General features: G+C 40.2%; 1 protein-coding gene across 1 annotated transcript; it reads left to right on the top strand.

The window, feature by feature from the left end:
• Nucleotides 1–499: 499 nt before the first annotated feature.
• On the top strand, nucleotides 500–1,505 carry tcima (transcriptional and immune response regulator a). The gene has a single exon (XM_008335664.3). It carries the CDS (start codon nucleotides 632–634, stop codon nucleotides 932–934), a length of 303 nt encoding a protein of 100 aa, XP_008333886.1. The 5' UTR covers nucleotides 500–631; the 3' UTR covers nucleotides 935–1,505.
• Nucleotides 1,506–13,865: the final 12,360 nt, after the last annotated feature.

Here is a 13,865-nt window from a genome sequence, read left to right as displayed (position 1 = left end):
TTTTATGATCTAGATTACATAGGTTTATGACCTAGATGACATAGGTAGTTACAGTACAGTATGTGACTTCTGACACACAGTGTAAACAGAGGTACTTCACATGGTAGGAACTGAACTCTGATATAAGCCCATTATATATGCCGCAGTAAAATACTAAAGGTCACTGAAATGTGAATTATCTATGAGTAGTTTTTTATGAAAATTAAATTACTAATTGCATCTTTAGAAACAACACCTAATTTGTGAAAATGGTGCAAATGTAGATAATAAATATAAACAGTAAATAATAAATTATTGGGGCAGAGGCATGCCAGGAGTGCCTTTGTTCTCTATTGATTCATAGCAGCAGAGGAGTGCACTGATAATTTCATCAGGCGGACTGACTGTCTGCTGTGCGCCTGAGAGGAGGCGCCTATGTCCGCTTCACGACAGCTGATGTCACCAGTGGAAGTGTGAGTCCAAGGGCAGGGAACCTCCCCACAGCTCTATAAATACGCTCAGCCTCAGCCACACTGCACTCACTGTGGAAACAGTGCGCTCCTGACAACTCACCGACGCAGAGTTGCAGCCACACGGAGCCAGAATCACGCACATCCAAGTCTGTCCAACCGACAGGACAAAGAACGACATCATGTCCACGTACGCGTCCTACGAATGCCGCAGGGTCAGCCCGTCCGTCCACGGCAACAAGTTCGACACGGCGCATCGGAAGAAGGCCGAGGGCAACATATTTGAGAACGTCAACCAGGACGCGCTCATGAAACTCTTTCAGAAAACGGGCGACATGAAGGCGGAGGAGAGAGTGAGGAGCATCTTCTCCTATAGCCAGGACCCGGAGGAGACGGCGAGAGCTCTGATGGCCCTGAAGCAGCGCAAGAAGGACAAGTTCCTGCGGATCGCTGGCATGGTCCGACAGCTGCTCAAACTGCGGTGACTCTGGTTGTAGCAGCGCGTGAAAAGCGCTTTTTTTTTTCTGTCTGTGGGCTCTTTGTGTGAGCCGAATGTGAAACAATCCCACCGTGGGAATAAACAGCCGCAGGTGCGGCTCTAACTTGTCGCCTGGAAAGGTGCGCTTGCAGCAGCAGCCCCGCTGCATCAAGGAGCCGCTGTGGCCTCGGGGATGGAGGTGACAGCAGCAGGATGTCCTGTGTGCAGCCGATGGAGCCAAATACATGAACAAAGAGACACTTGAATCCACGTCTGCTTCTCGGTGGATTGCAGGAGCGTGGAGCATCAGTGTGTGTGTGTGCAACGATGAGAGTGAACACCAGCAAAAACCAGACTGTTTATTTATGTACAGTGCCGAGCTGAAGAACCTGTCTACATGAATGCCTGTCTCCTTAACACAATGCCTTGACTCTCAGCACCATGATGGTGGCCACAGTTGTGATGATGTCACCAACATGTTAACACAGGATGCACAATAACTACTGCATTGCAATGCAATTTCCTATGTTCCTATATTTGTACGTTTTCTAAATAAATTATTGAACTGTCAACAAAAAGTGAAACTGTGTTTGTCCTTATTGAGAATTAAATGTGTTTAATAATGGAGGATGACGTCAGGTAAACAACAAGGCAAATAAACAAGGTTAGGGAAATAAGAATAATAACAGTAATACATCAGATAATATTAATGGATGTAAGTAAAGATAATGCTTGGTGATACAAGTGAGGAAACAAAGGAGTGGAGTGATATGGATACAGTCGACGGAGAAGGCAGCAGATTGTAGCAACAACAACAACAACAACAAAAAAAAAAACCTGGGGATTCCCTCTAGTGATGGAATATGGAGTACAAACAGGAGAATAAAGGAAAGGATAAACTACAACCTTTTGAGGTATTTTATGAGAATGTCAGAAACTAAATAGAAACATTAGGAATATAATCCATAATCCTAATCCATCATCTGACTGAATGTATCTTTGCCATGTGGAGACTATAAAAAGGGAAACCCTTTATGACAAACTACACACAGAGAGAGAGCGATAGAGAGAGTCAGTCAGAGAGGTTAAAGGTCATTGGTGCAGAAGTTGGGAATCCCATGTGTAAAAAATGTGATGGAAAAACATTTGTTAGTAAAAAAAAGTCTCAAAATTACATCTATTAAAGGCATGATTTCATGACAGTTTTGTAGTTTGCAAATATTACTGTATTATTTAGAGATGATATTAAGTTTTTACCATGCAAAGTGATGATTAAGTCATTTTACCTGAATTCCTTGTAGTTGTTGAGTCACTTTTTTAAGGCTTTTATAAATGTATAAGTCATTTATAGACACTGGTGTGACTGATCATTTCAAAATGTCAGAGTGTTTTAGAAACTAAGTCTGTGTTTTAGTAACATTTTTTATAACATTTTTTTTATAACATTTGAAGGCACTAACTATGTGATAAGGGTTTTTTTTTGTGTAACAAAAAACAAAAAACAAAGGAGGTAAAAGCTACAGATCAGCGGCCGCCTGCCTTCTTTGTTATGTCGCGGCTGACGTTCCAAGGCAGTTATTGCTCACGGGAGGATGTGGTTTCTCTTTACAGTCACTCCTTTCTACAACATCAGACCGGAGAGAACCAGTTTGGCTCAGTTGACTTCGGTCAAGTGGGGGATGGTATCTGAGGGTGGATGGTTCTCGCTCGGCTCAGAGAGGGTGGTTTCTGTCTGTTTGATCATCCCCGAGTCTCCAGATAAGAGCCTGAGCCTGAGAAGAATTACAGGGTTTACATGTGAGGAGGCTGCACCTGCTGGCTCCTCGCCCTCCCATAAAACAAGTGTGATCCTGCTCCTTTCATCGATTCTGTCTAGTTAAGCAGATTTAGATGTTCCGTGCCTTTTTGGGATAATAACACATATACATAAAAATAAACCTTAAAACACATATTTTTATATCCACACTTTCTTTCACATCATCACAGGAATTTATTTTAAATTGGAGACACTTTTCTTTGTGTTTTTGCTACGTCTCCTCTGTATCAGTGTCACCTTTCTCCAGGCTTGTTCCTATGTTTTTTACTGTCCCTAAATATTTTATGTCTTTATTGTTTTTGTATCTTTGGTTAAAGTAAATTGTTAGATTAACTGATCTGTAAAAAAAAACTCATGTAACTCTGCACAGTTAAAAACACCACAGAGAGGAAAAGTCATCTTTGAAGGACCTATAGTTTGTGTGTTTGTTGGTAGCGACACACACACATCGTACGGTTGAGTGAAGTAAATACACTCTAATCTGCTTGCTCTGTCAGTTACTCTTCACTGGCTCAAACCAGTTCCTGCCCTGTTGCACACAATGACATCAGACCATGGGTGCTTCTCACATGTGAGAGAGAGAGGTATGAGGAAACTGGAGAGTGGGTGGCCTCAGAGCCAGGAACCCTGTGGTGTATCATGATGTGTATGACTAACTGTTTCTCAGGGCTGAAATAATAGTCAGCGGCTCCTGCTGTGAGAGGTAGATTAATCCAAATTAATTCATCATCTATGGTATCTAAGGTCGATGTAAAAAAAAAAAAAAAAGAGTGAAATTTGCTAATAAAAGAATTAACACATAACTGTAATAAGATGTGAAAAAAGTGTGATCACAGAAAAACTGACCTAAAAATGATAATATGTTTAGGAAATAGAGCAACAAAACGTGTCAAGTGTCAAAGGGAGACACAGTGTGCCTTGTCCGGACTTGTGCCCCCAGACAGTTGCTCAGAGAATGTTTTGTACAAGCAATTTCCAAGAAACGACTTTCCCAAAAGCCACATTCAGTGATCAGCACAAAGTCCAAGCAAATGCAAACTCTTGCAGGAATAACTGGAACTAGAAATGATTTTAAAACAACAAAAAAGTGTTGTGTTGTTAATGTCTGTTGGTGTTTTAACTTCAACTGCAAGAAATAGTACCAAGTACAATAAGCCAAAGGTTTTACTGCCGTCAGCCACCATAAGCAAGGTCACAATGGTCCTTAATGATACTATACTAAACTATGAACAACCTCCTGGGACTATACTGCATTGAAAACCATTGGATAAAAGTGCATGGCACCAGTACCTCAGAAGAAAGTTGTTTTTCTGAAATGTTTTTTTGCAGGAAGGTGTTTGTACCAGTCTTTGGTCGGAGAGTTCTCTTGTTACCTGACAACCCATGTGTTTCTTTAAGTTCCCGGCTCCTTCTGTGGCAATACACAGAGTCCCAGGTACTTCACGTCAAAATGAATCCATTAATCATTAATAATCTTCCACCAAAACATTGACAACAGCTCAACCTTAAACCAAGTGATAATGATTATCCTAAAACCTATTACTTTCACTGACAGAAATAACCTTTGACCTTGTTCACAGGGTCATAGTTGAACTCTTTTCCATTTTACAGCTGTGTCAAACTCTGTAAATCAAAGAGTCTATTTTCTGCTCATTCATCTCACAGCTCAGCCTTTTGTTCCACTCCTGAATCTAACTCCTGGGGTTTTTTCTTTGTTGCCTTCTTTTTTCCTTTTAGGGCAGTTGTAAATGAGGGGGAAATATTCAAGGCAATTGTCTTGGCCTGTCTTTGCTGTGTTGGCAGTGAAATTCAGCGTCCACCCTCTTCCTGCCTTTCATCAGACAGACAAATGGCGTGAGCTTTGATGTCAACAGACACAGAGGCAGACACAAGACAGTGAGTAGGACACAGGGCGGAGATGTCACTGTGTAAAGGTGTGTGTGCGGCACAATTATATAAGTGAGAATGTAACTGTTTAGACATAACAACCTTCCTGCAAGAACAACTTATGCAGGACAGTAATGGAGGAAGGAAAGGAAAGTGAACTCCTTGTCACTGTGACACAGCTCACCACTGCACACAACCAAATGTGACCTCTGCTTTTAACTTTACAATATCACCAAAGTGAACAGTGGGCAGCTTTAAAGGGAGCAGTGTGGCTTCAGGACCTGAAGTAAGTCACCTCCCTAACCACTAAGCCACCACTGCCCCAAGAGTGTGAAGAAGAACTGTCCAAACACTGAGAAATGTTCTAGGTGAATGATGAATATATAAATTAATGAAATAAACTAAAGGCATAATGGAGGTATTCCATTTTACAAAATTTTGCAGAGTTTTAATAGAAAGGGGTGGNNNATCCTGCCTTCTGGCTCTTTCCCACCACCCTGGGTTAAATTAGTGTTAAATGAATGTATAAATACAGCTGTGGTTGCACTGTGATGGTGCATAAGAATGCAGTACTTTTATTTTGAAGGCAACTATTTTGGTTTCGAAATTGACGTTTTAGCTTCTGTTGTGTTGGAGAAAAAAGAGAAGGCTTTGCAAATGTGTTTATGTTTTGTTATGATTGTTTATTATTCTGGCTAAAACATCCATGTGTTTCTTTGTCGATACAGTCTTGGTTGACTGCATCAGCTACTTGGTTTTTATCGCAGTAAAGGGGAGGTTAATTTAAAAATAAAATATTTTTTAGACAAATAAGATGAAAAAGTAACACATAGGATGTTGATGTGGAGGACAAACAGAGACCATATGAGAATTGATAATTACTGTATCAGCCTCATAATGGTGAGTTACTGTACTTGGAAATCACGAGGTAGAAAGTATTTATATTCCTCTTTACGATGGCGGCGCTGAATGAGTTTTGGTGGTAAAAAAACAGAACTCATCTGTCTCCTCCATCTGTTCCGCACTCAACAAGCAAAACAGCTGTAGGCTAGTAGTTCATATACAGATAAAACATAGGTCAGAGCATTAAACAAAAAGAAGTAACATGAAAGGTTGATATGGAGAAAGAAAAACACAAAGAGACAACAAATGACTCCAGTCTAACATTTCTCACAAATCATTCCAAATGTCTGAGACATATTTTCACAAGGAAAAAACAAAACAAAAAACCTTCAAACTATTTTTTCCACCTTGTTTAAACTCCAAACCTTTGTGTGTTTTCTTGTTTGTTCAGTGACAACAACATGTGGTCTGAACACTCTTTGTGTGTTCTGTGTTAATGTGAGAGCAAGCAGCAGGGGTGAGCAGAGGTGAGGGGGAGAGGAGGAGACAGAAGGAAGTGAAACACAGAGGAGCTGGAACAGTGCTTACAGAGAGCAGGGAGTGGTGATCAAACCCAGTCTGGTTCAAACTGGTTCAGACCGTGATCTGCTGATGAGCAAGTGAAGGAATGAGCTGCACACTGGCTTTTAGGATTAGTGAGTGTTTCAGTGGAAAACCCTGCTGTAAATCAGATGCCTTCAGGCAAATTTACTGTTCGTTTAAAGGACTCGAGCTCTGACACTTGGCAGGTCGCACACTAGCAAACACTGTCTGCCGAGCGCTATATTTAGAGTTTAATCCATTTATTTTAGCCATGAAGGAGTTTTCCTGAGGAAACTGAGCCACGGTCAGAAATGATTAGGTTCTCATTTATCAAACAACGTTCTCAACTTCAGGCCAAATATTTTTTGTTTTGTTTTTTTTCAAGAAGAGGAAAGGCTGTGATCAGTCATAGTAGCTCACTAAATTTAATCAGACATGACTTAAACTGTAACGGTTGTAATAAACAAATTTAGACCTAGGGTTGACAGAAAAAAAAAAGAAGATTACTTCTGAACTTAGAAAAAGAAGAATATACCAACTCTGCGCCAACACTGACTCACAACAGAAATCTATTTTTTTCAATTTTTCTCAACCCAATCCTTGTTAGTTTTAAAGGAACCTTTCACCTTTACTCAAACCATAATTTCAGCTACTCTCACTAATTCAAACACTGGGTCAAAAGCAGATCCAACATAATCCCCACTTTACCGACAAACTGTGTGACAAACCCGTGGCTTGTCCTGGAATGTGTGTGACTCTCTACCGTAGGCCATGATTTGCTGTCCCATATTCTCAACCACGTGCAAGTTGGCGGTCAGCAAGCACGTGTGATGTCAGAGCCAGGAAGAGAGAGAAATGTTTGAGAATAGATCATAAAAAATCTTGGAAAAAGGAAAAAAAGATTATGGCGTGGGCTGGAGTGTCCCATCGCGCGTCAGTCTGTCTGACTCACAGCTTTTCCTTATAAGAGGCCCACTCACAGACAGACACACGTGTGTGTGTGTGTGTGGAGTGGCATCATCCGGATGAGGTCACGGTGAGAACAAAAGGGGCAAAGTGAAAATAAAAACACATTCCTGAGCTTTGGGGAAACATGCCTGGAATCTGACACAGTTGCAGCTGTCTCTTGGCGCTGGCTGCAGACCACCACTGTCGTCATCTGCTGTGTCCTGCTGCTGTGTTCTGTTGCTGTTATTTTTGCATGAGTCAGTGTTTTGTGCCTCCTCTCTGGTATGTAATTTGCTCCAGCATAACATTCTGACTGTATAAATTCTGCGTCACTGGATGGTGACCTCTGCAGCGGGATGCCGACCACGCCGTGAACGCTCAGACCCTGCGACGCTGCATCCACTTCCCTGACAAAACACTGATGACAGTTTCTGAGGCTGAGCCTTCCTGTTGCTGCGGCTGCCTATTGGTCAGACACAGGACTCACGTTGATGGTGGTGACAGAGCGGGTGTGTTAGGACAGGGTGGACATAGGGCATAGATGAAACTTAATGACAAGGTTGACAATAATTGTACATCATTTGTTGCTAACTTGAAGCAATTCCCCTTAATTTTCCCCAATTTCATTTTAACTGGAGCTTAAAAATGAATGGGAAAATGAGCATATCCAATATTCCCACCATCTATCCATTGTATCATTGTACTGATACATGTAACAATGTAACATGTGGACATGGAGGTTTCAACATCAGCTCAGATGACCAGCACGTGTCAGACCAACTGAAACGACTGTCAAATCTTGTGAAGGGACCAAACATCTACCTCCTGCTATTTATCTTTTTGCGATAGACAGAAAACAGATTTGGCATTCAGGAATGTTGATTAATCATGATAAATGCTGGTTAATCATGACCTGTGGACTGCTCCAATTTAAACTAAATATTAGCCACCTTATTATTTGTTACAGACCTTGGGCTATTTCCAGATAGAATGTTCTAAATTAGCTGTATTTTAGTAACCGCAACATTAAGGAAAAAGATTATTCAGGGGAATTTTTCTTCCTATTTCAGAAAAGTCCTGAGCTGATTTTCTGATACTTGAGTAGAAGTCAGTTTTAATTCTGTTGGACCTGTTTTTCAATTATATTTGTTTGTTAGCTAAAAGTTAAATTATAGACCAGACAGTGGCTATCTTTTAGCTAAAAACAATAATTAATTATTGGTAAACTAATTAAAGCTAGAGGTCAACAGTATTTTGTTGATCCTTGTGATTACCCAGAGATGGAGGAAAAAGAGCAGGAGCAGGACAAGGAGAAGGAGGAGGGAGAGGAGCAGGAGGAGAAGGAGGAGGAGGAGAAACCATACTGGCTGTGCAGCATCTTGTTTCAACATGTCTCAAATATCTGGCGTCTCAAACCCATCGCATGAGCATCACTCTGATGCATTAGCAAAATGTATTGTGATATAGTACAGGGGGCGCTCTGTGCTCTTTAGTAACCTCGTCCTCCCTGACAGGACGATCTGTTCTGTCACTTTGTTTTGTTACAGCACAGATATGTTCGGGGTTTGGTCAGAATGATGTCCATTGTTTGCACATTTGCCTGTCTCAGTCTGTGTTTGAATGCGAGTGTGTGTGTATTTGTTAAAAAGGCAGTCTTTCCTGTGTGGCGCTGGAGGTTCCTTCTGGGATGCCGGCCGACGGCACCGCAGACATACTGTCTCGCTTCGGTTCCACCACAAGGTCTTTGCCATTGTTCTAGCCTCCTCACCTCCCTTTGTCCTTTTCAGACTGCCAGCCCCCTCCAGCTCTCTGCCCCCCATCCACAATCATACTTTCACACCTCCACCCCTACAGGTCGTCTCTGGCCCTGCAGGTGCAGCTGATCTGCAGTTCCGAAGAAGGAAATACATGCTGAAGGAACAATAGCGAAGCTGAGATCATATATATACATGTCATTTCTTTGTTCAACGTGCATTCCTCTACTTATTTCAACAGGCTTGTCACTATATGAATTCACAGTGGACTAGAAAAGTCCCTGAGTCAGCCTGAACACACGATCAGGTGATGATGGGATTCCCGCCCTTTGACTCTGCTGTGAAGTTTTATATTCTTCTTGTATCAGTAATAAAATAAGCTCCGTATTAAGACATTTACACTATGGTCATGATTTTATCACAAACTACTTTTATCAGGTTTGATTGTGCAAAGGCCAAAGGTAGACAATCCTGTGATACTGAAGACTAATTGTCGCTCATATGCATCAGTTAAAATGTAATTTCTAATGTCTAAATAAATCTGACAACCCTGTGTTTTTGTTTTTGTCAAACTGTTAAAGCACTTTGAGCTACATATTTGTATGAAATGTGCCATACAAATAGAGTTATTATTATTGTTTCAGTCAACAAGATAAATCACAACATTCACAATCTGAATTTTACAGCAATAAATCAAGTATATCTTCAGTAAGGTTAGTTTACTTTACAGCAGAAATCAGTACCTAGATTTCTTTTTTTAAATTTTGCAATTAAATACAAGCAATATAAAATGTATACACACAAGTATATTTACTGCTAGTTCACATAAAACTTAAATAAAAAATAAAACTAAAAGAAACAACACTAAACAGATTAAAAAAAAGAGAAAAAAATCACCACAAAATGTAAGATAACTCATAGGAAATCAGTTAGTCCAAAATGCATCAGAATTCCTTAAATATTTCAGATATTTTTAGTTCAATTTAGTTCAAGTTCAATTTAAATGTATAGTAATGAAAAGGAAGAGAAACACTGTAAACTGTTTTTATTTCACGGTCAGGGGCCGTGCACGACGGGGGGCAACAGTTGGACCCAGCTGCAAAAAAAAGTTCCCAAAGCTAATGGTTTCACTCCAATTATTTACACAATACAACTAGAGAGTACTCAGCGGCTACACCAACAGGCTTTGCAAGAAATGCTATGATGTAATGAGTGCATGTGGGTGTAAATACAAAGGGTCAAGACATATCTGTGCTGATCCGGTACAATCATAAAATGATAACATCCTACCCAGAGAGGTGATGAAGTAATACACGACTCCTGCTTTATGATCTGCGATCAAAGTGCTCGGGCAGTGAAATTTGGAGGACTGATAACCACAGAGCAGTGAGTGCATGACCTCCGAACACAGAGGTCATTGTCAGAGGGGAAGTTGGATTATTGCTGTGTACTAACACCTAAAGTGGCAACACAGTGAAGGTTTATTGTGGTATCTGTTGGCATACAGCCAATCCTATATACACAAAAACAACAAACAATGACATGGCCCATATTCATGCAAAGGACAACAAAACTTAGCACAATGTCAAGTTAACGACAAGGGGACGTCCTCGACCTACGACGTTTCATGTTTACATCGCCAGCAGCTAGTTAGCACAGGAAGTTGGCCAGTGGAACAGACGAATATATCGACAAGTAGTGCAATATGCAGAAAGTTTACATTTGCCGGTTATACGCCATACAAATTGCCCTTGGTTATGGCTCTCAAGTGTAAGCCTGACTCTGACTGGGTTTTGTCCTAGATTATGATGAGTGACATACTGTAGCTACCTATGTAAGTGTGTTTTAAGTTATGTTAAGTTATAGTAACCCCCTGTACAGGTTCATATTCCAATTTCTTTCAAAAAAAAATTTGGTAACTGAGAACTCCATCTTTGGTATTTTCTTATAAGAAGATCAGACCTGTTGTGAGATCTTTAAAGGACTTTTATAGGACTGTTCAGAGACTGCTACCGGACACTTTTGAAATGTAACGAGCATGCTGACTTGGTCTTTACCAATGTCTCTGTCAGCTGTTTGAATAACAACAGTTCTAATCATACACAGGCCGATGTTGTACCTAATAACTCACATGCAATAAATTGGTTAAAGGGCAGACTGTGGCTCAGTGGCCAGAGGATTGAGTTGGTGCGTACAGCCTTGCAGGTTTGAATCCTGCCCAGGCCAACTGTGATGTGTTAAGCTGCTTGCCTAACTAGAGGGGTGGATTGATGGGAAAAAAGCAAACACACACTTTGTTGTGTTTACAGTATGTGTCTGGTATCATTGTTCAGTGGTGTTCCCTGCAACTTGTACCTTATTTGGTACCTTTTCTGTCCATTTGCATGCATATATTATGACTTGATTCTCTTTCAAACACTTTCCACTGAGTCTAGGTATTTTTTTAGTTTTTTTTTTTTTTAAATTGCATAACAACAATAAAAATTGAACTTTGTTTATTTTTCCATAAGGTAGCCAATAGACAAATATTGTCATGGGAATAAATGAGTCCTCAATAAATGCTGTATGAATCAGGTATTAATGCTGTGCAACACACACGTCCTGTATGTATGTAAAAATGTCCCGACTTTACAGTCAACAAGTCATGTGACTGGTTCCCTATAGAGGCCGGTATAATAAAGGCCGACTGCGTCTGTTTACAAACCAGACGTCCTTGGATATTACTGTAGTACAAATAACCCAGGCTCCTTGAGTGAAAAGTGCACAACAATGAGCTGTTTCCAAACACAAAGAAATCCATCAGCTGGAACAGGACCATGATTAAGAGAAAGGAAGCTGATAATACTCTATTGCCCTGTAGCTGATCCATATCTGAGAGGGCAAACGTCAGGGCCAACGCCACTGACACAGAGGATATGGACCCTGTCGGCCACTCAGGATTTGGTGTGGCCCGGGTTTACGTACATCAGTGCTAATGTGTCCAACAGCTGTGGAGTTCAGTTTATTAGAAACAATTTGAAGTTCTTAGACGACTGACACACTGAACATGATTCATTCATACTATGCACCGAAGATATAAAGGAGGAATTTAAAGATTTGGGTGTTAGTGCATTTTATTTCTCTTTATTTAAAGTGATCTGCCTACATTTAAAACATTCACTATATTTTTAATTTTATAAACTAAACATATTTTCTAAATACATCACATGTTGGGGTACTGATTAAATGCATTTAGCTCTATAGTATAATAAGCTTAAATTCTTACAGTATATGGCCACTACTACACACTACATATATATATAGTTATATATGAACATTCATAGACACAGTGAGTAGGACTACAGTTATATTTTTTTTACATAAAAATGTCAGCTAAGATGAAAAAATGTGTTCCTTGAAAACAACTTAGATACTTTAAAAAGTAGCTAAATTGACACACAGTGGTGTCTTCATAGAATCAGGAACAAATACAGACTTGCTGTGATTTGTAAAAGATAAAATTTAATTCTTCATTCTCCTTTTTTCTTTTTTTATCTGCTCATGTTATCCAGGTACTGGTTTGAGGTGACAGACTGCTTGATCTCAGTCTGTGAATTGGATCAAACAAAAGAAAAGTGGAAGTGACGGTGACTATCAAACTGTGATGGTGAGGTTTTACAACCCCCGATCTGGGCCATTGACTCTTGCTCAGTAAAGACCCCACATCTGTGACAAGAACCACATGATGTGAGCATGACTGGTATACAGAGAGGAAAGGAGGTCTCTAAAGGTTCAGTGAGGAAGGTTTATTTGCAGAAACTCATTACCAGCTCATTGCCAGAAGAGAAAGCCTGTGCACTACTTTGAAATGTTATTAACAATGAATCATTGCATCAGGCACAGAGTTTGTTGATAAGAGATTTCAGTTTCTCTGCAGATTTACAGCAGCACTTTAAACAGGACAACTCATGAAATCATTTATTTCATGACTAGGAACAAAGACACATCTCCTTTTGATATTTAAAGGTTGTTGAACCAACAAGTAGTTTGAAAGTTGTGTCTCATATTAATACAAGTGCTGGAATTTACATTTGCTATATTTATTGAGCCAAATTATTTCTGTAAATTTGTCAGAAAATATTTGAACTTGAGCGATAAAAGCAAGATATTATCAAAAAGGTCAGAGGTCAACCACAGACAGTCTAAGATCAGAAACCTTGATAAATGTTGAGAAATAAAATAACAAAGCAGCAAGGCAGACTTGATCTGGCCTGAATGAATATCTTGATTTTATAAATACAATTTATCTCACTATTTCTTGAATGATTTCTTTTCCCAGAATATCTGCATTAACATCACATTTTTATCAGTTATTAAAGCAGAAGCATTTGCAAAGAATTATCTGCAAATTCAAAGAGATAACCCTTAAACCCTACCTGTAAACTAACTCTACTATAGATTTCTACCTAAACATGACCACACGTGTCTCCAGTCTGCACTCCCTAAATGCAGCGTGAAAGCCTGTGCAGTAAAGGAATCAGTTGACGCAGTCAGTTTTCAGGAGGCTGCAGATATAAGATGCTTGATCGACAACAACATCAACAACGTCATGCCAGAGTAAAACCCTGCATGCAGCATGTGGCCCCACCAGGAAGACTGACACAGAACTAGTTCCAAACCTGTTCAGATTAACCCTTAGAGATCACGTCAGAGAAAGCTGTGGAGATCACAGCAGAGGACACAACACAGCAGCACACCACCACTCGGCTGCTTTATCCAGGCAGCCTGGCACATACAGTAAAGCCTATAAGAAGATCAGCTGTCAGCTGGACAGGACAGACGAACTGCACTGTATCCAAAACAGAAACCAGAGAAACTGATGTTCACAGTCTCACTGACACAGTTTCTCCTAATGAAATGATCAAACTCTGAATGATATCAGCTCAGACATCAGAAGACAAGATGGCGGACGTGTTGTGTCTCAGTCCACGTCCACAGAGGCTTCAATAACGTTCCGTAAGTCGGAACTCACCTACTGTACATCAGTACCGATGTCTCAACAATGCTAACACAGTGGTGACATCATAATCTAAGACATAAAAACAACATGAAAGAGTCTGAATTACACT

Source organism: Cynoglossus semilaevis, chromosome Z (assembly GCF_000523025.1).
Source record: "Cynoglossus semilaevis isolate Cse_v1.0 chromosome Z, Cse_v1.0, whole genome shotgun sequence".
Taxonomy (NCBI): domain Eukaryota; kingdom Metazoa; phylum Chordata; class Actinopteri; order Pleuronectiformes; family Cynoglossidae; genus Cynoglossus; species Cynoglossus semilaevis.
This window is presented reverse-complemented; position numbering and strand designations above follow the sequence as displayed.

Bases quoted from the DNA above. Each gene is read 5' to 3' on its own strand.
- tcima (XM_008335664.3), top strand. From the start codon at position 632: ATGTCCACGTACGCGTCCTACGAATGCCGCAGGGTCAGCCCGTCCGTC.